This window comes from Myotis nattereri (genome assembly GCF_964212035.1).
Source record: "Myotis nattereri genome assembly, chromosome: 5".
NCBI classification, from domain to species: Eukaryota; Metazoa; Chordata; class Mammalia; order Chiroptera; family Vespertilionidae; genus Myotis; species Myotis nattereri.
Window position 1 is genome coordinate 89,575,559 of NC_138080.1, and position 27,543 is coordinate 89,603,101.

The 27,543-nt window shown below is 56.1% G+C and overlaps 1 protein-coding gene across 1 annotated transcript; it reads right to left on the reverse strand.

Annotated features, from left to right (window-relative positions):
• Window positions 1-53: 53 nt before the first annotated feature.
• Window positions 54-27,539, reverse strand: CSF1R (colony stimulating factor 1 receptor). Its single transcript, XM_081091039.1, has 21 exons — window positions 27,334-27,539; window positions 22,969-23,229; window positions 22,264-22,548; window positions 20,412-20,548; window positions 19,572-19,731; window positions 17,982-18,168; window positions 15,218-15,333; window positions 14,957-15,077; window positions 14,685-14,875; window positions 13,000-13,115; window positions 8,000-8,126; window positions 7,771-7,875; window positions 7,168-7,278; window positions 6,476-6,626; window positions 4,411-4,502; window positions 4,236-4,330; window positions 3,179-3,301; window positions 2,990-3,101; window positions 2,397-2,496; window positions 1,049-1,157; window positions 54-954 (listed from the first exon to the last, which is right to left on the reverse strand). The coding sequence occupies exons 1-21, from the start codon at window positions 27,380-27,382 to the stop codon at window positions 829-831; spliced, it is 2,874 nt and encodes a 957-aa protein (XP_080947165.1). The 5' UTR covers window positions 27,383-27,539; the 3' UTR covers window positions 54-828.
• Window positions 27,540-27,543: the final 4 nt, after the last annotated feature.

Here is a 27,543-nt window from a genome sequence, read left to right on the forward strand (position 1 = left end):
AGGGCCCAGGGCGTCCACAGTCCCCCACGAGGCGCAAAGAACCAGAGGCCAGCTGTGTTAATTCTGTTAGTTTAATGCTGACGGCGGCACCCCGCAGCGTGACTGTTAGTTATGATGAGTCAACTTGGGGAAGCGCGTGCTGCTTGCATGGTGTGGCCAGCCACACGGGTCGCCTGTCTTCCAGCTCAGGAGGACGGGGGACTGGGCAGAACACCCCAAACTTTAGCTGCCATCTGGCTCATTATAGCAGTACCAGGTCCAGGGTGGGATGGGGCTGTGGGAAGAAGACCAGAGGGCAGAGACTGGCATGTAAGTTAAATTCTTACAGAGGAGCCACCCTGCTCCGAGGAGTCTGCGCCTAGCAGCCTCTGAGTGGCTGGCTGCTCTTGCTGCTCCACTCGGTTAGAGAGGGGGTCCCTCCACTCTAAGGCCCAGGAGCCTTGTTTTCTCAGTATTGGGACAGTTCCTGGGATGTCCTAGGTGTGAAATCAGTCCGTTTCCATCAGGAGAGGGTAGGGAAGGAGTTCCTGGAAGTGGGAATAAGGTTAAGAGGGTGAGCTGGGGGTTCTCCCAGTTGGCATAGCGAACATGCAGCCACAGTGTTAAGAACAGAGGGAGGGGAGGGGCTCAGCCCCAGCCCCTGACTGGCAGTGATGACCCAGGTCCTGAAAGCGGGTCCTCTCTGATACCTCAGGGGTCCCACATTCCTGAGTTTCAGGGCTGGGCTGTTGAAATGATCGGAGGGACAGAGTCTGTGTTCTTTGTGGCGTCCCATCCACAGGAGTTGAAGCTCGGAGGAGGGGACAGGCAGTTCCCCCAGGTGTCACCTCAACAAAACTGGTAGTTGTTAGGCTGCAGCAGGGGCTGGGCAATGTCCCCCTGCTCACAGCAGGCCAGCTGCTCGCTAGAGCTCTCCTCCTGCTCGCTGCTGCTGCTGGGCAGGTTGGCATAGCCCTGAGGGAAGGAGAGGCGGGGATGGTCAGTTCTAACTGGACAGCCCCACCTGGCCTGCTACAGCCAGCCCCACCCTGAGCCTGGCTGCACTCACCTGCTCTCTGCTGTCCTCTTGGGCCTGCTCCTGAAGGAGGAAGCAGATCTGCTGGAAGGTGGGTCTGTGGGTGGGCTCCAGAGACCAGCAGGCCTGCATGATGCTGTATCTGAGACAGGACAGAGGCCGCCTGTGAGTCTTGGGATCGTTGCACATGCACGTCCACTACATACTCTGTAGGGGACGTGCATGTGCAACAATCCCCAGTCAGCTGTAGGGGACGTGCATGTGCAATGATCCCCAGTCAGCTGTTGGGGACGTGCATGTGGATCCCCAGTCAGCTGTAGGGGACGTGCATGTGCAATGATCCCCAGTCAGCTGTAGGGGACGTGCATGTGCAATGATCCCCAGTCAGCTGTTGGGGACGTGCATGTGCAATGATCCCCAGTCAGCTGTAGGGGACGTGCATGTGCAATGATCCCCAGTCAGTGTTGGGGACGTGCATGTGGATCCCCAGTCAGCTGTAGGGGACGTGCATGTGGATCCCCAGTCAGCTGTAGGGGACATGCATGTGCAATGATCCCCAGTCAGCTGTAGGGGACGTGCATGTGCAATGATCCCCAGTCAGCTGTTGGGGACGTGCATGTGCAATGATCCCCAGTCAGCTGTAGGGGACGTGCATGTGCAATGATCCCCAGTCAGCTGTAGGGGACGTGCATGTGCAATGATCCCCAGTCCCAGCAGTGGTCTCAAAACCTAGTCAAATGAGCTTAGCACCAGACCGGTGCTAAGCCCTTGGAGAAAGGGATCTTCATCATGCCCATTGTGACAGTTGGGAAGAAGCTCAGAGATGCTTTGTTGCTCAAGCTCCTAAAACAAGAGGGGCTACTGTTATGACCAGCAGGTAGGTGTGAAAGGTGGTCTGAAAGAATGAGCAATTGTTGGGCTGTAACGAGACTGAAGTGGAGAGAGGGCTGCCAGCGGCATGAATCCACCCTGGCAGGGAGACAGGAGGCTGCGTTGAGAGGGGCTGGAGAAAGGGAGCAGGTGACTTCATGGCCAGCTGGCCTGTGGTGAATGCAGGGAGCCAGTGAGCAGCTTCCCCATGGTGGGCCGGCGGTGGTGAGTTATCAGGCTACCCCACAGATCACCAGGACGGAAAAAATGAGGGAGTGTTCCTTGAGGTCATAACAACAGTCTGAATTCAAAAACTATCTGCGTTAGGACCGGCCCGTGCTGCCTGGGAAACCAGAGGTAACCCTGAACTCTAACAGGGGCTTGTGATGTAGTCCGCTGTGGGGAAACGAAGCTGACCCTGGAACACTGGGCTGGGAAAGCTGGGTCACATGCCTTTCCATGCCCTTCAACCAAAGTTGGGTGTCCTCCTTCCCTGGGGCCCTTCCCTTACATGTTCTTGGGTGCGAACGCAGGCTGGGCCATTTGGTATCCATCCTTCACCAGCTTATAGAACTTGCTGTTCACCAGGATGCCAGGGTAGGGGTTCAGCCCTGCAAAGGCCAAGATCACACCGTGCTCAGTACTCCCCCATCCCTATCCCAATCCCACACACGTCTTGATGAGGTTGGGGTTCCACGATAAGACAACAGCTCCTCTTAGTGCTATGTGCTAGGCATCGCAAAGGGCTGAGGTTCTAGGAAGCCGAGAGCCATCACCCAGCCTCATCACACCTCACAATTCTAGCACAGCCCTTGGAGTAAGAGGCTCTTAGAGGAGTGCATTGAGGGGCTTAGCCCAAGGCCCTGTGCCTAGCACTCCAGAGCACTGGGGCGCTGTCTTCAAGGTAATATATATTGTGGGCGAGGGGAAACAGCACTCTAGGAAGCAGAATGGCACAAGCAGGCAGATGAGGGAATGCCTGCCGGGATGGAGGGCCTGCCCTGGGCCCCAAGCATCCTTGACTAACAGCCTCTTGGAGGCAGAAGACACTGCAGGGAACCAAACACAAGCCCCTGGCTGAGCCTGCACCAGGCCGGTGCTCACCGAGCGAGAAGATCTCCCAGAGGAGGATGCCGTAGGACCAGACGTCACTCTGAACCGTGTAGACGCAGTCGAAGATGCTCTCTGGAGCCATCCACTTCACGGGCAGGCGGGCCTGGCACAACAGACCCCAGTCACCTTGGGTCCTGGCTCACCCTCTCCCCCGCTGGGTCCGTCCCTCCCAGCACTCACGTTGCCCTTGACGATGTAATTGGAGTCATTCATGATGTCTCTAGCCAGCCCGAAGTCCCCAATCTTGGCCACACGCCCACAGGTCAGCAGCACATTTCGGGCGGCCACATCCCGGTGGATGCACTGGGGAAGTGAGACAGGTTAGTCTGGGCTCCCTCTCTGAGCCCAAAGTGCAGGAGGAGCAGCCAGGCCTTAGAAGGCCTCAGAATCCTCTGAGGGAGTGGGCATCAGTCCTACTCCTGACCCTGACCGTGATTCCTGTCCCTACCTTTTACATGGTCAGACAGTGCAGTGTTTAGAAACCACCATTACTCGGGGCCTTTTGCCCTGACCCAACAGCTGACTAGAGCTGTGTGTGCATCTACATGGGCCCGGAAGCAGTGAGCCCTGGCACTAAACCTTCGCTGGCCCACGTCAGCTCCTAACAGCTGCTGCCATTTTCAAGGTCCTACCCTGCCAGGCCCTTCCCTAAGCATCTGCACACATTGTACCGTTTTGACCTCAACCCTGTGATGGTGCCCATTTTAGTTGATGTAGAGGCGGAGGCTCAGAATTTCAACATTGCTCCAAGTCACACAGCAAGTAACAGGGCCAGCATTCAACGACGCCCAAGTCATGCTCTTAATCGAGGAGGACGGTCACCGCTCCCACTCCCAGGCACTGCTTCCCAGCCGGGGTGTATTGTGCACATCATCTCAGCCTGCATCTATGCAGGGAGGTTCTGTTATCCGAGACCGTGTGCTTCACGCCATTGACAATGGTTGTCACATCCCCACTGTTGACTAAAACTAAAGCCTGTTGTTGAGAATGGGTGTGCCTCAGCCTCCTGCACACACACAGGCTTCCTGCAGGGCTCTGACACAGCCTCCCACCCCCATCACCCAAAGCCCCGAGGCTGCAGCCCAGATGTTGTGGCCACTGCCCATTTGCTTCTGGCACTCTGGCTCCTAACCTGCTCCTTCGTGCTCACTTTCCTCCCACACCCTCCAGACTCATGGAGGTTCAATGGCCCCCCACCCCCTGGGAGACCATATGGGGGACCTGATTCCCAACTCACATTCTTGGAAGCGAGGAAGGCCATGCCCTGGGCCACTTGGCACGAGAAGTGGAGCAGGTCCCGCAGTTCCAGTGGCCACTCATCCTTGCCCAGGTCTAGTGTAGGGAGAGGCATCAGGGCAGCCCGCCACACCCCTGCCCAGCCCCCAGCAGCCCCTCTCCCTCTTCCTCCTCACCTTGCTCAGAGAAGGAATCATTTGAAGAAGAAGTAGAAACGGGCCTCATCTCCACATAGGTGTCCACACCCTGGCTGGAGAAGCCACTGTCCCTACATAGAGAGGGCCCAGGGCAGTCAGTTCCCATTACGCACTGCCTAGCTCGGGCCTTGGCCTCCAGCCACTCAGCAGGGAAGAGACCTGCCACATTCTGATCACTGGTCCCTGCTCGGCCATCATGTGGGAGCGAACAGCCTGTTCTCTCTGGGCAGCTCTGCCCGTTAGAAATTTCCTCATCTAATGCCAGTCGGCTCCTATTTTTCTCCTGATCCTTGCTCTGCCCTAAGGGACACAGAGAATGGGCTCCCTCTTCCTCACCACAGTCCTGCAGGGATCTGAGCGTATTCTAGAGCTCCTGTGAGCTCTCTGTCCAGACAGCAGCTCTTACCCCTGGCCTCACATTAAAACCATCTGCGGAGCTTCAAACACTCCTATGCCCAGGGGCAAAGCTCAGTCCCTCCAGGCAATTCGTGCTTCTTGAACTAACTCATGTGCATAGACTCACCTGGGGAGTCTTATTTAAATGCAGATTGTGATTCAGCCGGTCTGGTGGCCTGAGAGGCTGCATTTCTAAGAGCTCTCTGGTGATGCCTATGAATGAGCCCATGCTTTGGGGGCAGGCAAGTTTGAGAGTCTGTTGCTCTAGAATGAATAGTCACTACTGCTTCTAACATAGCAGCCAACCGAGTTCTGGGCCTCTCACCCTCCTGTCCCCTGGGCAGTAGACAATGTCCATGCTCTAGTGTTCCCCAAAGGAGAACCTGATGTTTCATTTATGGGCTGACCTGGGAAAAGCATCCCCTCCCTTGGTCTAGAAACTATACTTCTATTACTGTAGCCTGGGATCCCATTGGCAAGATTGGTTCACATGCCATTTGCCCTTTAATCACCCCACTCTGTGGATCCTTTTCCCACCTGCAGATTTGAGGATGGAAGATAATACTTTACTTTGGTTCTCATTTTGATTTGATCTGGCTTGAGGTTCCAGCCTGCAGAGGCCCAGTGTCAGAGGGGTGTCCGAGAATCAGAAGAGGAAGTAGATGCGGCCAGCCCCCATATTCAAGGGCACTGGATGGGGTGCAATACCCTCCTTCCCCTTTTGCCTCCCCAGGCTAAGCAGCTGACAGTGGCTAGGCTAGGGGCCCAGTGTACACCCTTCTTACTTTGATCCTGCCCCAGCCCTCCACAGCCTGGTCCTGAGACTCCACAAGCCCCCAAACAGACTTCCAGGAGAGGAGGGTGGCTCAGGTAGCATGGACCAGGAGTCAAAAGAGCAGCATGGAGTCCAGGCTCCACCTCTGCCTCTGACTCATGTGTGACAAACTGACCGCTTCCTCTCTCTGGTTCCCCATGTGGCTCTGTCCATCTGCCTCTGCGTGGTTTCCAGGAATATCAGCATTACAGAACAACAAGGCTGGAAAGACCCAGGGAGGTTCATCCTCCTGATGACTCGCCTGGGGAAACTGAGGCCCAAGTGCTCCCCGTCACCCAACAACCCACAGACTCTGTCCCCACTTGGTGGTGATGTGGGGACCTGACACTGACTACTCCTTAGGACAGTGGGTTCTCTGCAGCCCCCAGCAGCACATGCTATGGGGGAAACAGGGCGATTACCCTGTCCCGTCTCTGGCTAGGGCTCCGAACAGTCTTGGTTGATCTTTTACATACATTAACACGTTAAGCGCCCTGTCAGTCACCGGTGACTGACACTATACTTTCCGACTGGAAGACATAACAGGCTGGGCGCTTAACGTGTTAAAGTGAGGATTTCATTAACATCCGTCTCCACCAGACTATGAGCTGCCTATCTTTGCCTCGATGTTTCTAGAACACAGTAGGCGATCAAATATTGGAGATAATTAGTAGGAAAACACTTGCCCATCTAACGTGGTGTGACGACTCCCCATGGCGCAGATGGGAATGTGAGGGCCATTCGCCGCCCGACCCTGAGCTGGTGTTGGGGACAGACCTGAGTCAGGCCCCACCCCCAGTCGTAGCCTCCTCCTGTCCTTAGCCAGGGCCCTACCTGCGGACGGATTTCTTTTCCAGGTGGATGTTCTTGTAGCCGGGATCCTGGCCTGGACTCAGGCTGGGCCCCAGCATGGCCTCAGCCTTCCTTCGCAGAAAGTTGAGCAGGTCTCCATAGCAACAGTACTCAGTGATGACCAGGACAGGGCCTAGAGAGCCAGAGAGTGGGTGAGTGCACCCCTTCGCACAGTCCCCACGGGGCGGGGGCAACGAGGCACCCTGGACTGGGACTTAGGAGCCTCATCTGGACAACGCAGAGGAATCTCAACAACCAAACAAACGAACAAAAAACGCTGTAAGCCAAAGGATTCTTCCCTCAAAGCAATCTGCGGCAGCTCCGTAAGGGCCAGCGCTCCTATAGAAGAGGATGGGGTGGACATGGGGTCCTGACAGGCCCTGGGGCTTCACTCCGGACCCGCAGGGCCCAGGCATCTGCACTGTTGGCTCCCTCTCCACGTGACTGACGCCCACTGGGTCTGAGAGCTCAGAGCTCCCGGAGCCGTCTGCCAGCACAAGCAGCTTGACCAGCTCAGGTGTCTGGAATTTACGGGACACTGAGGCAGGGGCCCTACCTTCACTACGAGGAGGTGGGAAGTGGAAGATGGACTGAGGTGCCCTGGGGCCCTCAGACACCTGAGAGGCCTGAGAGGCCCCAAGCCCATGGGCCCCATGCCCCCTAGGACTCCTCACCTCCGTGGGTACAGGCTCCCAGAAGGTTGACTATGTTCTCGTGCTGGCCAAGGTGACTCATGATCTTCAGTTCTGACATGAGGGCCTCCTTCTCGTCAGCGTGAGCCGTGGCTGCAAGGAGGGACCACAGGTCCCACAGATGGGGAGAGAGCAGGACATGGAGGGCCACATAGACGGGACAGCAGGGGAGCCGGCGGGGGTACCCAGAGTGCCGAAGCAATCAGGAGCCAAAAGGGGGAGGAGAAATGCAGACACACAGGTGGGTGTTAGGAAGAGAGAGAGGAGAGATGACCAGTCACTGAGTTGGTCTCAGGTAGCAGGAAGTCAAGCTGTGGCCAGGCCATGGGCCAGGCTGGCTTCTGTGTACCCCAGCCTCTATTTACCCCAGCTTAGAAGCCCCGCACACCCAGGAGTTAGAGGGAGCCTGGGACTCACCAAGGAACCGAGGAGTGCTCCCTGCAAACCCCAGGTTCTGTCCCCCAGGCTCTGACAGGCAAAAATGTGCGTGATCCCTCTTGTGACAACAGGGCACGCAGCCCTTCCCCTAGCCTGCAGCACCTCCCACCGGCTCCCTACATTCCCAGGCCCCTTCCCCTCACTCACATTTCAGCATCTTCACAGCCACCTTCAGGACAGCATCTTCCTTGCCCAGTCCAAAGGCTGTGGCCTCTACTACCTTCCCAAAGGCGCCGGCTCCAAGGGTCTTACCTGCCGAACATACAGGCTCCTTGGGTCCCTGGGCGCCTAAGCCCTTTCTCTGAGGACCACGGGCTCCCTGCAGCCCATGCTGCCCTCCGACGGGAGGGCCTGCTGGGCCGAGACCCCATCTCACCGAACTGCAGGTTGTTTCGGGGGAACTCCCACTTCTCATTGTAGGGCAGCTGGGTGGGGTCGATGAACGTGTAATTGTTGCCCTCGAAGCTCTCGATGATCTTCCAGCGCACCTGGTACTTGGGCTTCTGCAGAGGGAGAGGGAGGAGGCATGTGGCAGCCAGGCATGGCAGGATCTTGGATCTCATTCCGACCCCCGAGGGCAGGGGGAGTGGGCAGTCCCGTGGCCTTCGGCCTGAGATATCTGGTGAGAGTGGCCGAGCCTTCTCATGCCCATGGCACTAGAGTCCAGTCCCTTCCTGGCTTGGCCTCACCGTGGGACTGTCCCTTCCCTGAACCTCAGTTCCCCTACCTGTGTATTCACAGACTTGGAGGGGATCGCCTCTGAGGGCCTCGATGGACCTGATGATTTAGGTAATTCCTGAGCTGGGAGGGAGGTTGGAACTCGAGATCCACCCATCCATCCTCTCATCCAAATATGGTTTGTTTTTATTTTTTAATCGCAGTAATATACACATAACATGAAATGTATCGCCTCGATCACTTTTGAGTGTGCAGTTCAGTGGAGTTAAGTACATTCACATTCATACCGACGTCCAGAACTCTTCATCTCGCAAACTGAAACTCCACACTCTAAACAACTCGGCCCCAGCCCCAGCCCCCGGCCCCCGGCCCCCACCACTCCTTCCACTCAGCTCAGCACTCTGACTATTCCAGGACCTCTTGTAAGCGGAACCAAGCAGGATTTGTGCTTGTGTGACACTTAGCACATCTCCAAGGTTCACCCATGAACCTTGGGACTAAATGTCCTTCCTTTTCAAATCTGAAAAACATTTCCTGGCGAGGCCTTCACTGAGCACCCGCTGTGCCCGGCACTGGGACTCAGAGTGGAGCAAAACAAGTCCTTGCCCCCACGGAGTCTGCACGCTGGTGGCTCAGACAGACATTCACCTCCAATAAACAACTAGACAAGCAGGAAGTTTTCAGAGCGCTGTGAGGAGAATAAAGCAGGGAAGGGGGGTAGGTCAGGGTAGAGCAGGAGCAGCAGAGAGGGAGCCAGCCCAGCCCGTGACCACGGGAGGGAGCTCAGGGAGCAGATGCGGAGGCCTGGGTGGGAAGGGTCCGGGCGAGTCTGAGTGACTGCCAGGTGCCCACCCCGTGGCTGGAGGGGAGCAGGGGAAGGTTCCAGAGTCAGGAAGGCCTTGAGGTCTGTGGGGAGAGGCTCTGCCCACAGGCAGTGTCTGGAGGACCTGGCCCTTTCTCTGGCTTTTCATGCTGTGCCGACCACCGGCTGGCACAGGGCTGTTTCTGGGGAGGAGGAGTGGCCTCTCTCTTTCCTGCCCAGAGTGGCAGCTGCTGGGGGCATCATGCCAGGGGCTGCCCATGAGAAGTGCTGATGGGAGACGGCATGGAGGGGGAAAGTGGAAGCCAGGCTGGGGCAGTGGAGGACACGGAGGCCTCGGGTCAGCAGTCCAGCTCTTTCCTGTCAGTCCCCTGGGCCCGGGGACCAGCTGTGCTGTGCTTTGCAGCTGGACTCCTTCCTGGGCACCCAGCTCGGGAGCTACAGGGTGAATGTGTGGGTGTTGGGAGGAGGGGCCTGTGGCTGTGTGTCTTGCTGGGTTAGAAACAAGACTCCAGGTGCCATGGGGAAGAGCTTCCCGGGGTAGTTTGGAAGAAATGCACATTTAGACACAAGGAAGAGCTTCCGGGATCTGCTGGGGTGGGGGTGGGGGGTAGGGGGGAGTCCACAGATGAACTTAGACCCTCCCATGCTGGGGCTCAGGAGGAAAGTCTGAAATGGGACAGAGGAGGGACTTTTAGAGAGAGAAACATCGAATTGTTTAGCTACTTATTTAGGCATTCATTGGTTGGTTCTTGTATGTGTCCTGACCAGGGATCGAACCCACAACCTTGGCCATACTGGGTCGACCCTCTAACCAACCAAGCTGCTCGGCATGGCAAGGAGGGACTTTTGAATCCCAGAGGACTCAAACCTTGCACATGGTGGCTTTCCAGCCCAAAGACAGCGAGGGAGCCAGGAGTGGGGTCTTTGACCCACCCCCACCCCCACCTCAGGCCACTTCCATCTCCAGGAGCCTCTGTGGCCAAGGCCTGTTTATCTCCTCACCACTTCCCCTTCCTCTGTCCCCCGCAGCTGGGCCTGAGTCAGCCCCCTCCCCACCGCTGCCCAGCCAGGCGGTCATCCTGGGGGAGGAGGGGGTGGAAGGAAGAAGAGGTCTGGCTGGAATCTCAGGCCTCTGGATGCCAGGCTCTACACCTGGAGGAGGAGGCCCTCCAACCTGCCTCACGCACCTCCTCGCCTCTTCCTGGCGGGCGGCCCCAGCTCTGCCCTACACCACGCAGGCTGTCCCTGGAAAGGGCTCAGACTCCTCCCAGCGCTTCCACCGGAGGGGCCTCTCCGCCGAAGGAGAACCCTTACGGAGGCCAGATTCCCACCAGCAGTGGTGGTCACTGTAGCCACAGCAGTGCCCACGGCCTCCCCACTAGGCCTGCTGGTTCTGGGCGGGTGGATGTTCTCGGTCTCAGGAAGGTAGCGACTCGTAACTCCCACAGATACCTAGAGGACCCTCTTCCACCCCGATCTGTCCCTGGTCCCCATAGCTCAGTTCTGACCCCCAGAATCCCGGCCTCTCCCGCAGCCTCCCCATCCCCTTCTCTCCTCCCTGCCTCCTCCTCTCCTCCTGTGCCCCGCCTCCCTGTCTGCTGACTCCTGCCTTTCTCTTCCTCCTTAGCCCTCCTACCCTGTGGTCTCTCTGGGGGCCAGAAAGGCGATGACTCAGCCTGAGGCAGAAACAGCCCTTCCTCCAGACAGGGCCACCCCACCACCCCCAGCCTAGGCAGTGAGGACTGACCAGGCTGAGGCCCCAGTGAAGGGGCAAGTCTCAGATCCCCACGGGGCAAAACAGGAGAACTGGGCTGCAGGCCCTGAGACGGGCGATGGGCCATCTTGACCCCTCAAGGTCTTGTCCCATGGGATGCCCTCCTTGGCCGTGCGTGGGCTCAGGGGGCAGTTTCATTTCCTGGGTGGGAAATGAGGTGACTGGGAGTACATCTTCCAAAAATGGTCCCACAGAGAGAGGATAATGTGTCCCGAAGCCACGGCTAGCCAAGGGGACAGGCAGCCCGAGGCAGAAGGGCTGGAGGGGGAACTGGACACCTCTCTGGAATCTCTGCCGCTGGCCTGGGCCGAGGACGATGCTCTGTGGGGCACTGGGAGGCAGTTTCAGTTCCATATAAGGAAGAACTTTGAAGTCAGAGCTGCTCAGACAGGGAACGGGTGGCCTCAGGGAACGGGTGAGTGAGGTCCTGCCCCTGGAGGTGGGCGAGCAGGCCCAGCACCACTTCGGGTGTGTAGTCAAGGAGATGCCCAACCTCAGACGCCCCTCCCATCCCAAGAGCCATGAGCTCACTTGGGTCCCCGGGCAACTTCCTCCTGGGACGAGGGTGCGTAGCTCCCATTTGAGCACTGTCTGTGCCCAGCGCCCTGTGGAGTCCCCGTGGAGACAGCTGGGGGGGGGGGGGGTGGCTGCCATTACGGACTCCATTTCACAGATGGAGACAACAGAGGCTTAGAGACAACACTTCTTCCTAGTCCCGCAGCCAGAGACGCAGGCAGAAGAAGGATTCAGACCCAGATCCGTCCAATTCACAGCCCCTGGCTCTTAGACCATCAGTAGGCTCGTGGAATGTCAGAGGAAGAGGGCTGTTAAAGGCCCCCAGTTCCAAGGTACAGGTGGGGAAACGGAGGCCCGAGAGAGCAGTGAGTCAGCCGAGGTCATGTGACAAAACGGTGTCAGAGATGGACCCAGATCCCCAAAGTCTTGACCTGGGGCCCTGGTTTCTTGGGGGCTCTGCTCTGAGCTGGTGCTGGCATGACAGAGAGAGCCAAACCCATATCCCACCCAGCCTATCTTCTTCAAGTCCTCTTCTCACAAGGTAGGTGCAGGGGAATGTTCACCCCTAAGTCATGTCACTACCCTGTTCAACCCCCTGACGGCCCCGAGCCTACAGGATGAGGTCCAACCCCTCAGACCCCCAACCTGTTCCCCGCGGCCTCCTCTTCCGGTGCCAATGTCTCCAGAACTCACCTCGGGCTTCCCCACCCTTTACACACATTGCCCTCGTCCCCAGAGACACCCCTTTCCCGAGTCTGCCTCTCCCGCTGCTCAGCCTTCCCGAGCCCCGGTTTCCTTGTTGTGAAGTGCCGACTGCGATAGTCCCTGCCTCGGGCTGTTGTGAGGATAAAATAAGGTGATTCAGTGTTTCACAGAACGGTTACAAACTGGCTTTTTACAGACCAGCCTCTGCCACTGACCAGCAGTAGACCAGGGCAGCTGTCTCCACCTTTCGGACTCTCAGCTCCGACTGTAAGTGGGGTTAGTGATACTACCTGCATGCCGTGGCCGCTGCGGGCATTGAGTGAGAGGGTGTGGGTAACACACTACAAAAAATGCCCCCGAACGCACATTCCTGATTGTGCACTCAAGGTGACAGGCACTGCACTAAACGTCAACGTGTGATAAATAGCAGCTTTGAATAACAACATGAAATAACGAAGAGGCTGCTGATGGTCAGGCCTTCCTCCTCCACTATCCTTCACTGCCTGAGGGTGAGACACAGGCTCGCCCGTGTTGTCCCCTCTGTGCCTGAGAGCCCCTGGCTGGGACAGGATCCTGTGCTTACTCTCCCGCCGCACCCGTCCCTTTCCTCAGAGCATCTTTCATCCTCCCGTCCTGGTGAATTGATTATCGACCGCATCCTGCACTAGACAGTGAACCCCAAGAGGGCAGAGGATCCCAGCACCCAGCCCACATTGGTACAGAGTAGGCGCCCACTAAAGAGCTGCTGGCTAAATGACTGGAGGGCAAAATGAGTGGGTGCTCGGGGGCTGAAGGGGCGCAGGCGGCCTGCAGGAGGCCTGGCGGTGCTGCCTCAGGTCCACGTACTCGGGGCCTGGCTGCCCGCCCTGCACAGACTCACCTGCTTGTACTTGTACAGAAGCAGCAAGAGCAGCAGCAGCAGCAAGGCCATGGTGGACATGCAGGCGACCAGCACAGGCGTGAAGAGGGGCTCACCCAGGAGCTGCATGCTGGCTCCTGCAGGGGGCAGTGGAGGGCGGGGGGCAGAGGAGTGAGTGGGCCTCTGTGACCCCCTGACTCCACTGAGAACAGGTCGGTGCCTGGCCTGGAACACAGTTGGTTCTCAGTAAATGCTTTGAACAAAGTGTCTTCTCCCCTGGAAGCCCGCCGAGCTTCAGGGAGCCTCTCGCAGACCATCCCCAGCCAGGGGCAGGGAGGATGGGCCCCAAGCTCTGCTCATGCCCAGAGTCACAGCCGTTCGTGTCTGGGGGAGCCCCTTATCACACAGTGCCCCCCTGCCAGGGCAAGGATCCCCTCTGCAGTAGCCTGGCCTAGTGCCTAGCCTTGGCTTGTGCACGCGCATACACACACACACACACACACACACACATGCACACGCGCACACACCACCCCTCCTGACAGGGTTCACCACTTACACCTCTGGGCAGCTCGAACAGAAAGACCTAGACTTTAGACTGAAATCCGCCTTCCTGGCTGTCCCCTGCTGCTTCCCTGAGTGCCCTTTGGAACCACGCAGCCCTTCTTAGGGTCTGAAAGCCAGGTTCCTGGCCCCTGGGCCTCCTCTTCTCAGGTCAGTAACCCCATCACCTTGCCTAGATCAACAGCATGGGTCTGAAGCCAAATCTCACCTCCGCTATGTAGCGGTGTGCGACATTGAACTTGTGACTTCTCCCTAAGCCTCAAGTTCATCATCTCCAAAGTCAAAGGAAATTAGTGCCGACCTCCTAGGGGCGAGCCGTTTCACTGAGACAATGCCTACAGAGCTTAGCACAATGCCTGGCCCAGGGAGACTAAGGCGGCCGCAGCGGCTGCGTGTGGAGTCGGCCCTGCTCAGGGGCCAGCTCTGGGCCAGACAGAGGTTCCTGCTCTGTCCTTTCTGGGCCCAGAGAGCTTGCTAGGCCTGGCACACGGGTGCTAAGACCTGCTTGGCAGAAGTCCGAGGGTGCTGTGGGCCTCTGCGCAGATCGGAGAGCTACCCACATGGAGCCTTTGAGCAACCCAGAGAAAGGCATCCCTTCCTCTCTACAGGGGCAGCCTGCGTCAGCCGGGGCTGGACAGCGGACAGCCCACACTCAGACAGGGGCCCCAAAGGACGGGACAGTGTCTGGCAGGAAGGGGCTCAGGGAGGGATGGAGAAGGCTGCCAAGGCTGGCCTGGGGTGGGCTTGCCGTTGCCTGGCTCCCTCGCCAGGCTCTAAGCTGCATGGAGGCATGCTCCCTGCACGTCCTGAGTGCCTGGGATGCAGCAGATGCCAAATACACACCCGCCAAGTAATGCATGAGTTCAAGTGCAGGGCATGAGCAGAGGGGCCGGTTAGGGTGTGCTGGCTTCAGGCTGCTGTCTCTCTGGACATCTCTCGGCTTCCCCTCCCCTCTCCCCCTACCTCCAGTCCTGGGGGTTCTGGACTCCCCATCTGGCCCTTTCAGGAGGGGCCTGGAGTGGGACCCACAGAGGTAGGACTCGGTTCGGTTGGGACGAGCTCCATGTTAGAACTCTGGCTCCCTGAGCCGGGCAGTTTCCTGGGCCCCACTCCTGTCCCCCCTGGAGGGGCGGACGAAGGCTCACCTACAGAGATGGGCTGGAAGGCGTGGGAGCTGTTCCCCACACGGTTGTGGGCCCGGCACTCGTACGTCCTGTTGTGTTCCAGGGTCCCCACGGGCAGCTGGCTCTGGACAGTCACCTTGTGGAAGGGCTCCTGGCTCAGGACCTTGGTGTGTGGGTTCTCGAAGACCTGCAGCACCTGGGCCTCATCGCATCTGGGAAGAGCAGAGTGTGGTTCAGGGTTTCAGGGTGCCCACCCCTCATTCCAGGTGAGAAGGCAAGAGGAGTCCACTTACCTATCAGTATGGCCCCTGCACAGCAGCCACGTCACGTTGGGCTGGGGGTACCCAGAGGCATCACAGATTATGGCACCAGAGCCATTGACAGGGCTCCACGTGACCCTCACCTCAGGGGGGTCTGAGGAGGAAAGGAGGTGTGAAAGAGGGAGGGGTCAGCCCAGTAGCCCCAAGTCCCGTTGCCTGACCCCTGGCTCTGAGCTTCCTCTCCCAGCTGGTTTCTTCAGGACCTCATGTCCCAGCCCCCACTCCATCACTCACAGAGAAGGGTGAGCTCGAAGGTCAGGGCATCCTCGCCTCCGGCGTTCCTGGCCAGGAAGGAGTAGCGGCCGGCCTCAGAGGGCTTCAGGCGAGGCAGGGAGAGGGTGGAGGTGTACCTGCAGGAGAGGGGCAGACGTCTGGGTGAGCCCAGTGTGGTCCCCACAGGACAGCGGGCTCAGACAACCACCCTAACAGGCGTTGTTCTATTTTTGGTAAAGTGTCCAGGCCACAGAAGCCTCGGCTGAGCCAGGAACCCAGGCCGGGTGCCAGGAGACATGGGAAAACCATCAACCCGATTTTCTTCATCGGCTCTCTTATGTGTAAAGCAGTTTTTTCTGAGGTTTAGTAGAGGAGAGGTCTGTGAAGTGCCGACACTGGGAGGCACATGACAGGCCCCACTGAGTGCACCTGCTTCCGCCACCACCACTGGGCTAAGCCATCCCTACTGAGAACGCTAGCACCAGGCCAGCTGCCATTCCTGAGGCTCCAGTCCTGCCCAGAGGAACTGGGAGAGGAATGAGAAGCAGGATGTAGTTATGGGGCTATAGAGACCAGGGGCCAAATCCTGGTGTTGCCACTTCTCAGCTGTGTGACCTTAGGTAAGTACTTAACCTCTCTGATCCTTCTCTTCCTTTTCTGTGAGGCAACACTGATGGAAATTAATTCACAGACTCGGCCTGAGGATTAAAGGGCTATGTATTCAGAGTGCTTGACACACTCACTGTATGCACTAAATTTAAACAGCTGATTGCAGGTAAATCTTTTTTCTTACTCTCTACTTTAAAATTTATCCACAATGGGCATGTATTGTTTAGGCCATGAAAAAGTTTTAAAAAATAAATTATAGCAAATTACCAGCTCTTCTTTACAAAATGTTTGTAATCACGAACCAAGACTATAATACACTAGAGGCCCAGTGCACCAATTCATGCATGGGTAGGGTCCCTTGGCCTGGCTGGCAATTGGGGCCCATTGGGGCCATCTCACCCAGTCCTGATCGGGGATGATGGGGGCCGGCCTGCAGGGGAGGGACCGTGGGAAGACTCCAGGGCGTGTCTAGACCTCTTGCCCAGTCCTGATTGGCCGGATCCCAGTAGCAACCTAATCTACTGGTCAGAGTGTCTGCCCCCTGATGGTCAGTGTGTGTCATAGCGACTGGTTGAGGGGTCAACAAAATGGTTGACCGATTGGTCGTACACTTAGAATATTACGCTTTTAGTATTATTATATAGGATGGTATTCAAAGGACAATCTCGCCCAGACCTTTGGCTGAACCTCTCTGCATGGGTCATTTTTTGTGATAACTAACATTTACCTCTTAAACTGAAAGAATTAAACTTCTATGGATGACTCAAAGTCACCATTAGGAACACACCCATCACATGAGCCTAGTGCCGTGGCTGTTTGGTGCGCAGGCTTGACTGCCTTGCGATGCACGGCCCCAGACTACTGTTTGAGGGCTCCCCCTGGTTCCTTTCTGCAATGTTCCTGTTGCATATGGATCCCTGAAATCTGTCCATAAACCCCCTTCTCAGGGGTCTTTAGAATCCAGATTCAGAACTTCTGCTTTAGGTGAGAGGAAGCTAGGAATTCTGGCCATAAAGCATAAAGGAATTGAGAGGAAGAAGATGAGGACAAGGGAACATCCTTGTAGATTCTAATGACTGACAAGCAAGAGTCCAGGAGCCAATGAGGTCTGGGTTTAGGAGCTAGAAAGAACCCCAGAGAGTTTGGGATTAGAAAGGTGTCTGAGGGATTCTCTAGCCCAGGGATAGCAAACAGGTCTGCTCTCATGAGCCAAATGTGATGGAAATACTGCCTGGAAACTGTTGAGAAGGACTCTGAGGTTACATCTAGACTCTGTAGGCAGCAGCTTAGGGACATCTGTCATGAGTATGGAAGGGGATGTTATCACACACACACTATATACTTGCTGTCCTTGATCGAACTGTATGCTCTCATTCAAATAGATCTGGGTGAAGAAATATTGATGTAACCTTTTTTAAAAATCATTAAAGAGTATTAGTGTTCCCCTTATGGAGGAAACACTTGTTTAGAAAGCTACCTGGTTAGACCACTTTGGGTGGGAAAATAAGACCCGAGGACACAGTCCACAAAGAGACAGGACAAATAGATTCCTAGAATGTTGTGCATGTGGGAAGAGCAGGATTCTTGGAGAAGAGAAGATGTCAAATAGCACTTTATGAGAAGAGTTTGAGCTTGCTGTGGAGTGGCCTGTGAGAAATGATCAGGGCTGGGTAGTCACAGGCCTTTAAAGAACTTTAGATGTATCTGTGATTGGGTGGTGTGAATTCCCTCTGCCCCACCCCGAAACCTGTGCATCTGGCAGATACCCTGTGCAGTCATTATTAGGAATATGTCGAGGAGTGGAAATCATGGGCATTGTCTTCCAATTTGGATCAGCCACGAAGGAGGAGGATGAAAGAGACCGAGTCCTTACATAACCATGAGAATGCACATCCCCAAGAAATGGTAGAATTCTTGAGGGCATTTCCCGAGGATGTGGTGTTTCCATGTTGGAGGAAGACTTAAACAGAGGGGTATGCAAATTTGATCTAAATCTCAAACATAGATGACTGACATTTAGTTTCTACACAGTCAGGGAAAGTGAGAGACAGAAAGGGGAAGGGACTCACTCCAGGTCACACAGCAAGGTTGAGACATGACCCAAATGTCCTGACTCCTGGCTGAAGTATTCCCCATCCAGCTGTGGGGCTATGCAGATGGGAGCTGTAGTTGGTACCTGTATGTCTCCTTGTGGGTGTTAAAATTGAGCTTGGGCTGATGGTCAGAGAAGGGTCCCCCGTAGGTCCAGTTAAAGCCTTGTAGGTCCGGGTAGGCCTCCACTGTGACTTGGAGATTGAGCTTCTCACCCAAGGCCACCTCCTGGAGGAGGTTCTGCTTAGAGGTCAAGTTCAAGTAGGCACTCTCTGGAAAGCAGAACACATAGAGATCTGGCATTAGTGGGATGATGTTCTGGTTTGCTTGTTCATTTTGTCATCTACCCATTGATCCAATCATTCAGCTGGACCCTCCTGTGTGCCTACAACCTATCAGGCCCACAGTCCCCAACCCGTTAACCAGTGCTTGCCCTCTGACATCTCTCTTTCCACCACCCACCACAGAAGCCCAGGGCTCCAAACTCTTCTCCTCACTGAGTCCCTGGGAAAACTCCTATCCTCTCTCCTTATTTTCATAATTAAGAGGTTGAATATATCTGTGGCTATCACTTTTTGAAAAAAATTGTAGCAAGTAATGCCCAACTGATGTGGCTCATTGGTTGAACCAGGAGGTCATGGTTCGATTTCTGGTCAGGGCACATGACTGAGTTATGGGCTTCATCCCCTGTGTGGGGCATGCAGGAGGCAGCCAATCAATGATTCTCTTTCATCATTGATGTTTCTATCTCTCCCTCTCCCTTCCTCTCTGAAATCAATAATATATATATACATATATATGTGTGTGTGTATATATATATATATATATATATATATATATATATATATTTTAAATTATAGCAGTAAAAAAAGTCTGTTTTTTTTTTTTTTTCCCCACATGCCCCCATCCATTTCCCCTTCTTCTGGTAATAATTAAGTCAATGTGGCTTCCATATCCAGCTCTAAAGTGAGCATGTGACTCAGGCCAGCCAATCAGAGTAATGTGTCACCTTTGGACCATTGATTGATTTGGGGTAGGCATGTGAGTCCATGGATTCAGGACACTCATTTTCATGATGTTTGTTGGGACTCTGGGAAAAGAGAAGACCTCATTCTACTGGGGTTATCATCCCTGGTGCTTTTGGAATTCCAAAAAAAAAAAAAATTAACAGCTGAGTGTTGAGAAGGAACAGAATCTTGTCTGCATCATTTGAACACCTAGATCCAACTGTACCTGAAGCTCATATCAATGGGCTTTTTAGCTATAAGGCCTATAAAACACTCTTTTGATTAGGCCAGTTTGAGTTGGTTTCTGCTCCCTGTACCTAAAAGAGTCATAACTAGTTTGTTCTAATTAAATCTTGCATAAATTAAAGTCAAGCTACTCTGGGAGTCTGAGGAGGAAAGGAGATGTAGAAGAGAGAGGGAGCTCCAGAGGCCTTTAGTCCCCTCGGTATTGTAGGACACCCTGCACTTCCCCCATGATCACATTGGGTGAGCATTGTCTGTTCACGTGTTTATGTTTCATGAGTGTCCCAGGCCTAAGGTAAGGGGATTCTAGCAGAGATATTCTGAACAGTGCCTTCTTCTCTGCCATCAGCTCCCTCCCCAATCCCTAATGTGCCTCCCTCACCCCAGAATCCCTGCTAACCCTCCCCCACCTTCCTGATGCTCACCTACCACCCGGAAGACCATGGAAGTGGAGCGGACGCCCTGGGCATTGGTGGCCACACAGGTATAGTTGCCAGCATCTTCGAAGTCTACTTGATGGAGGTTGAGGGTCAGGACTTTTTGGTAACGGTCATCATGAAAGTCATTGTGTTCAAAAATATTGAGCTGCAGCCAGAAGAAATGGAAATGGTATATACCAAGGTTGTTTAGGGGTTAGGAAGATTTGGGTTCAAATCCTCATCCTTTAAGTGTTATTATCTTCCTTTCCTTGGGCAAGGGACTGAACTCTGAGCCTCAGTTTCTTCATGTGTAAAGTGGGACTAATATTAGCCCCGTGCTTCCAGGGCTGCAGTGAAGAGGGAATGAGATGTTATATGCAAATGTCCCCGCCGGCACATGGTAGGCACAGTGGGATGGGAGGGAGTTCTCAGAAGCAGCCCAATGCCATTTCCCACTGGGAACACTCCCTCTCCTCCCTCTCTCCCGAAGAAAGTCTTTCTGAAGTAGCCCTTACATCCCTGGGCTTCACAGGTGGCCCAGGAACCTCTTACTAAGTCAGAAGTGAACCAACATCTGGCTCTTGTCTACAGGCTGGGGTAGAGGTCATGGGTCAAGGGAGTAGAGTATCACCTCCCCTGCCACCCCACAATCTTCAGCAGCATGAGCCGGAGTCCTGGTTTTGGGTGATCGCTAGTGACATCCTGGGTGAGTCCACTCCCCTCTCTGGACCGGGGCCACCTGCTCAGCCCAGAGGGCCAGCTAGTGGCGGGGCTGGGCTACCTCCTGCAGGGCCTGGTACTGGGAAGATGGGCAGGCTCCACCCTGCTGTCCCCCCGGGGGCTGACCTTGGTGTTTCCGCGTAGGAGGAAGACCTCAAACTTGATATCGACGTTACTGGCTGAGCACACGATCTGGGCAGCCTCTCCTCGAATCCGCACCAGCTCTGCAGGCTCCAGTGTCACAGTCGGGGGTCCTGGAACAACTGAGGCCGGGGAAGCGACCCATGAACACTCAGGCCAGAGCTCCCTGCCATGGGCCAGGCTACTGGCCAGGGCCCCCACCACGTTCCCATCCGAAATCCTGGGGGGCACCCTTGATGCTTCAATTTCCCCGCCACCAAGTCTTATCTCCTAAAGAGACTTTGAAAAGTCACTTCTCTCCATCACCCCCTCTCCCCAGCCTCACCGCCCTCTCTGCTCTGGACCCCTGCAGCCGCCACCCGGAAGGTCTCCCTCTTCCCCTCCGACCCTCACAGCAGCCACAGTGAGCACTGGAGAAGGGAAATTGGGTTGGGCCTTTCTCCGGTGCCAATATTCAGTGGCTTCCTGTCACTCTCAGAATAAGAGTCATCATCCTTCCCACATGCCCAGGGCCCCCAGGCCCTGCTCCTGACCACCCCCCACCCTGTGCTCACACTGCAGCCACAATGGCCTCCCCACTGCAGACCCTGGTGCCCGACCCTCCCTCCGGGAATGCTCTCTCCCCCACACTCCGAATGGGCACCTGTTCTCACCCTTCAGATCTTTAGCTCAAAAATTCCTCAGAAAGGACTTCGGTGACCAGTTAGCCTCACACCTCTCCCTACCACCCCCCCCGCCGCCGCCCACCCCCACCCCCTTGCCACACACACACAGCCAGCTTTCTCCAGCTGGGTTTCTTGTTCATCACAACTGGTACATTATTTACTTTCTCTCTGGTGGATATCCCCAGCCGCTAGCCCAGTGCCTGGCACAACGTAGGCACTGAATTAATATCTGTGGCTGTTGTTGAAAGGAGATCGAACCCAGTTTCCTAAGAAATACTAAAGGACGCATCCAAGGTCCCTGAAGGGGTCATGACAACCGGGGTCCAGGGCAGCCCGGGGCTCTGCAAGATGAAGTTGGGGGAAAGCATCCTCATGGCCTCTGCCTGCAGAGTGGGGTCCTTTGACTTCCTGGGCAGGTTCTGTGGCCTTGAGCCCAGGGCCTTGGGCCAGCCATGCTGCTCTGACCCTGAGCCTGGGCCTCCTTACTCACAGTCCTTCCAGAAACTAGAATCTCGTCCCCTAGTCCAGCAGGGGCGAGGGGGAACAGTGAGCCCGCACACCACTGCCCCCAGCACCCCTCCCCCCCAGTTCAAGCTGTCCTACCTGCCCACCACCACCTCCCGCTCATTACCCCTCCTTCATTGGCCCAGTGCCCAGCACCGGGCTGGCACTGAGTGGGAAATCCACGTCTGAGTGTGTGGGAGAGCTTCGGGCCCTCCTTCCGTTCCTGGAACGTTCGGAGCTTCTTCCCACCTCATGACTTTGTGCCTGCGGTTTCCTCTGCTGAGATACCCCTGTGAGGGCACCTCCTTCTCACCATTCACATTTCTGCTCCAATGAAATGTCACTCTCTCAACAGGGCTCCCCTCCCGTGTCCCCACACACCTGATTCCATCACCTCGTTAATGGCTTTCCCAGCATGTTCCCTGGACTGAGCCGGTTCTGCCCACTGAGTTATTTACTTGCGTGTGGTCTGTCTCCCGCCCAACACACCTTGCTTGTCTCGCCCCACTGGGTGGCCCCTAGGTGGCTGTGGTACAATTGGAAGGAAGAAGCGAAAGAAGGGGGGTACCCCGTAGGTCCCATCAGGCCCAGCCCAGCTACCACGAGCATGGTGGCCAGTCCTCTGTCCCTGGCTGCCAGGCCTGGCCTGCCCCTCCCGGCCCACGCACCTTTCTGTACTTTGAGACGGATGGCGAGCGTAGTCACCATCGTGCCGGCTACTCGAGCGCTGCATTGGTAATTCTGACTCTCAACGAACTTGGCCTTGTGGATCGTGAAGCCGTGGCGGGGTGAGAAGGAGTAGTTGGTTTGGCGCAAGACCTGCCGGTTACGGTCCCGCATCAGCGTGACACCGGCTTCCAGCGCCGGGTCGGTGAGCAGGCAGGGCAGCAGGGCGTCCTGGCCCTCGAACACCTTCACTTCCTGGGACAGCAAATTCCAGGGCCGAGCAGGGTCTGGGGTACAGCGGGATACAGGGTCACAGCTGCCCTCCCTCTACCAGGCCAAACAGTCTCTGGACCTTGGTGACAGGGAGGCTCAGAGACGCTGAGCATTAGCCCGAGGTCACCCAACACCAGGGAAGCTCCGCTGATGCTTCGGAGTGGGGGCTTTGGAGTCAAGTCCAGCCCTACTACCTGCTGCTGTGTGAGCTCGAGCACATGACTCAGCCCCTCTGAGCTCTGAAAAGTGGGCATCATATGGAACCTACCCCACAGGGTTATTGTAAAGACTACAGTAAGTTAGAAGCGCTGCCACAGGTCCTCGTTTGTGGCAGACACGTGATGAGGCGGAGCCGGTTTTTTATGACGGGTAGCATTAAGGCCCAGCCCTCCTGCCCATTCCTGCTGGGGCTGCTGGGCCAGGCCTCTCCTCACCTTTGACGTAGAGGTGAATGCTGGCGCTGCCCCCTAGGGAGTCTCCAGCCTCTGTGCAGCGATAGGTCCCCGTGTTTTGGAAAGTGGCATTGTTTGTGGTCAGGATGCTGCTGGGGGCATCTGGGTCCAGGGTCCAGTGGGGGTAGGAGATGGGGCCGACCCATTCCACGCTGCCGTTGCCCACACATCGCAGGGTCACGGTCGCGCCTGGCTCCACGACCAGCTCAGGGACACTGGGTTCTATCACCGGGACCCCTTGAGCTGGTGGAGGGAAGAGAACAGATAGAAGTGAGGCCTCAGGTGACAGCCCCTGGGCCGTTCCCTGCCTCTGAGATGGGTGGTGTCCTGGCAGGGGTGGTGCTGGGGCAGGGGATCAGCTGTGACTTGCAGGATCACCTTGAACAAGTCTCTACCCCTCTCTGGTCAAGTCTCTGACACCCAGCAGGCCCCTCCTCTGAGAAAGAAGGACTGGAAACTTTCTAGGCCTCCACCAGCCGCTGTCCCTCGGGGGCCCCTAGCCCCTGCCTCGCTCGGACTTTCCAGCTACGACTGCATCGTTCTTCTCCTGGGAGCAGAGTCCTCCCGGCTCCTGAGGGGGCTGCAAACTTAGTGCCACACGTAGGGCCTGGCTCAAAGCTGGGGCTCGAACAGGGAAAGGAGGCGACAGATGGATGGGAAGTTCACGGCCAAGTCCTCCGACTTAATTCACACGAGGAAGAAGAAGAGGTGTAGGATCTTGGCCCAGCAGAATGTAAAAGGTTTTAATTCTTCTGTGTGCCCGCTCCCACCACTGGACGCCTGGTCTGCGGCACAGTGGGATGGTTCAGAGGCTCCGTGCCTCAGTTTCCCCACCTCTAAAATGAGGACAATAATTGTACCCATGTTTTGGGGATGTCGGGAGGTTTAAGTGCACAGAAAGCCTTTAGAACAGTGGTTCTCAACCTGCTGGCCCTTTAAATACAGTTCCTCATGTTGTGACCCAACCATAAAATTATTTTCGTTGCTACTTCATAACTGTAATGTTGCTACTGTTATGAGTCGTAATGTAAATATCTGACATGCAGGATGGTCTTAGGCGACTCCTGTAAAAAGGTCATTCGACCGCGAAAGGGGTCGCGACCCACAGGTTGAGAACTGCTGCTTTAGAACAATGGTTCTCAACCTTGGCTGCACATTAGAATCACCTGGGAATCTTTTTAAAATCCTGATTTCTGGGCCTCATCCTCCGGAAATTCTGTTTCTTTGTTATGGGGTGGGGCCACAACATTAGTAACAAAGAAACAGAATTTCGGGAGGATGAGGCCCAGGTTGAGAACCACTGCTTTAGAACAGTGGTCGGCAAACTTCGGCTCTCGAGCCACATGCGGCTCTTTGGCCCCTTGAGTGTGGCTCTTCCTAAGCCTTAGGAGTACCCTAAGTTAATAACAATGTACCTACCTATATAGTTGAAGTTTAAAAAATGTGGCTCTCAAAAGGAATTTCAATCGTTGCACTGTTGATATTTGGCTCTGTGGACTAATGAGTGCCGACCGCTGCTTTAGAGGGTCACCAAATAAGTACCCAGTAAGAGCTAGCATTGCGCTTATGAGCCCGTCTACCCGGCCCCCAGCACTGCTGTGTTTACAGGAGAGCCAATCTCTTTTAAGGAAACTGTTTTTGAAGGAGAAAAGAGAACTTGAAACCCGTATCAGGCCCTCCGGGAAGAAGGCCCGTTGCCTCTGCAGGGTCAGCATTTCTCCAGGGCTGAAAATAGGGGCGGAGGAGGGAAGTGAGAGCTGATTTAAGGCCTCAGAGGGGCTGCCAGGCGCCCTGGCCTGCGCCGGCGGAAACACATTGCTGGCGCCCGGCCGGGCCCCCGGTTTCCGCTCCACCTGTGGCCCTTCTCCCTGGGATGCTCTCACTTCTGCTTCCTGACCCTCCTGGCCACTGTCCCCTCTCCGGGGCAGAGACTCCAGGAGAGGCAATGCCACCTGCTGGGGGGCAGAGCACCCTGGGCTTCGGGCCTGGCTCTGCCGCTGACCCACTGGTGCCCCTGGTGAGTGCAGCCCCTTGGCTCTGACGGTGGGAAGCTGGACACTTCAGTCCCGAGGGCATTCAGGGCATCTCCACTGTCCTTCCTGCAAGCATCTTAAATGGATCTATCCACCCGGCCCCTGCCATCAACCCCAGGGTCAGGAAGTTCTTCTCTGTCAAAGATTGCAGAAGGCCCTGGCCCTGGCCAGTGTTGCTCAGTGGGTTGGAACATTGCCCTGTGCACCAAAAGGTGATGGGTTTGATTCCCAGTCAGGGCACATACCAGGTTGGGGCACATGTGGGAGGCAACCAATTGATGTTTCTCTCTCTCAGTATCTCTCTCTCTCCCCCTTCCTCTCTCTAAAAACAATGAAAAACATATTCTCGGGTGAGGATTTTAAAAGATGGCTTCAGAAGGGTTTAATTTATATTTTGAGTTTGTACCCATCAGAGGTGGGCAGCCTCCCTGACTGAGCTTCTTTTTTTAAAATATATTTTTATTGATGTCAGAGAGGAAGGGAGAGGGAGAGAGAGACAGAAACATCAATGATGAGAGAGAATCATTGATCGGTTGCATGCTGCACACCCCCTACTGGGGATTGAGCCCACAACCCAGGCATGGGCCCCTGACTGGAATCGAACCCAGGACCCTTCAGTCTGTAGGCTGATGCTCTATCCACTGTGTCAAACCGGCTCGGGTCTGCCTGAGCTTCTGATCAACACAAGGGGTTGAGGAACTGGTGGATACTGCCAAGGCCAATATGGGGGCGGTGGGGACCAGCCCTCCTGTGCCGTGTGACCAGTGTGGGGAGGGCAGCAGTGTCACCCCTGGCAGGCTGTCCGCTATCCCCCAGAGCTGGCGCTGCCCTGGAGCAGCTCAGTGACGCAGGCCCCGTTGGGGGCTTCTTGCAGGGAAGAGCTCGGACTGTGGGTTCCATGTTGCATTGGAAACTTGGTCCTCCCTTACAGGCTGGGTATGTGCCATCCCCTGTCTGCCCCTCAGGCCACCCTTCTGTCCTCTGGGACAATTCAGTGAGCTACAGCTCCTGCCCCGGCGCTGCCTCGATTGCTGCATTTCTAACCTCCCTTCTGGTTTTGACACTCTGATGTCTCAAGTTTTTAACCTTTAAAGGTCAGAGTCAGACTGTAATCTGTGATCTCATCTGGTTCACAGGCGCCTCCCTCTCCCTCTCCCTCTCCCTGCCCCGTCCCGCTGGTCTAGCAGGTGCCTTGGTCTCCTGGAAATGCGGTCAAACAGAGGCACCTATCCTGTGTGGCCCTGCCCTGTTGTCCTGGGCATTCACGCAGGACAGGGATGCATCCTCCACTTGGCCCCCTCCCCAGTTCTCCTCCTGCTGGCTTAGCTGGGAAAGGAAGGCCTGCTCAGGCCCCGTCCTCCAGGGTGGAGGCTGGGCATGGTGAACACTGACCGAGGCCCCCTTCTACGCCTGTCCGGCTTCCCCCTCTCTCTCAGCTCCCCAGTGCTCCCCATGCCCCAAGTCCCTTCCTCCCACTTATTTGAAGGACCCTCCAAATCATCTGCTCCCAGGATGTCCCTCGACCTCACTCCTCTCCCTAACACACACACACACACACACACACACACACACACACACACACACACACCAAGGCCTGGAACAGTGTCCCTAGCCCAGGGTCATAGCAACCCTCTCCCCATCTATGGTGCTCTGACCCCGTCCCCTGACTCCCTTGCAGCAGCACCCACAGCCTTGCTCACTCGCCTCTTCTGTCTCCTTCTGACCCTTTACCCAAGTCTCTCAAGGAAGGGCCCCTGCCTATTTGGGCCTTTCCAACTCAGGTCCTGCCTACAGTCAGTGAGCCACAGGCCCGCAGGGCTGAGCCCTCAGGGCTCTGCAGGGCCTCCCACTCAGTGCAGTCCGGCCCAGCAGCTCTGGCGTCTCCTAGGAGCTCGGTAGCAATGCAGTCTCAGGCAGCACCGGAAACCTACTGAGTCAGATCTGCGTTGTAACAAGATTCCCGGGTAATTTGTACGCACAGTAAAGTTTGAAACGCTTTGCTTTAGTCTAGTCCGTCACCGCCCCCAACACCTGCCATCCAATAGGTGTGGACACTGAAGCCCTGACAGCAGCAGGGGCTTGCTGAGGGCACACAGAGTCAACATCTGAGGTGGGACTGACCCGCCGCCCTGGCCAGGCTGCTTCTGCCCCTTCAGCACCTTTCCAGAGCAGATAGCCCCAAACCTGCAGCCCAGGCGGGGGGATGGAAGCACTGAGTGGGCACACCCAGTGAGGGGCAGGGGGTGAGAGTCCTTCCGCAGGGAACCTCTCTGTCACAGCCCCCCACCCCCAGGGCCCTCAGTTCTGCTCTTACCATGCCAAGTTGTGGCCGCCAACAGGACCAGCAGAGGCCCTGGGCCCATGGCTTCTGCGGGGAGGCGGCAGGCTGACGCAGGGCTGGGGTGCGCAGGCCCTGGGCTCCGGGCTGCTAGCTCTGCAGGGACCAGGAACGCTGGCTGGACACGTTCCTCTCACGCACCAGCTATTTGTCTTGCTTCCCTCTTCTTCCTCCTCCTCCTCCTGG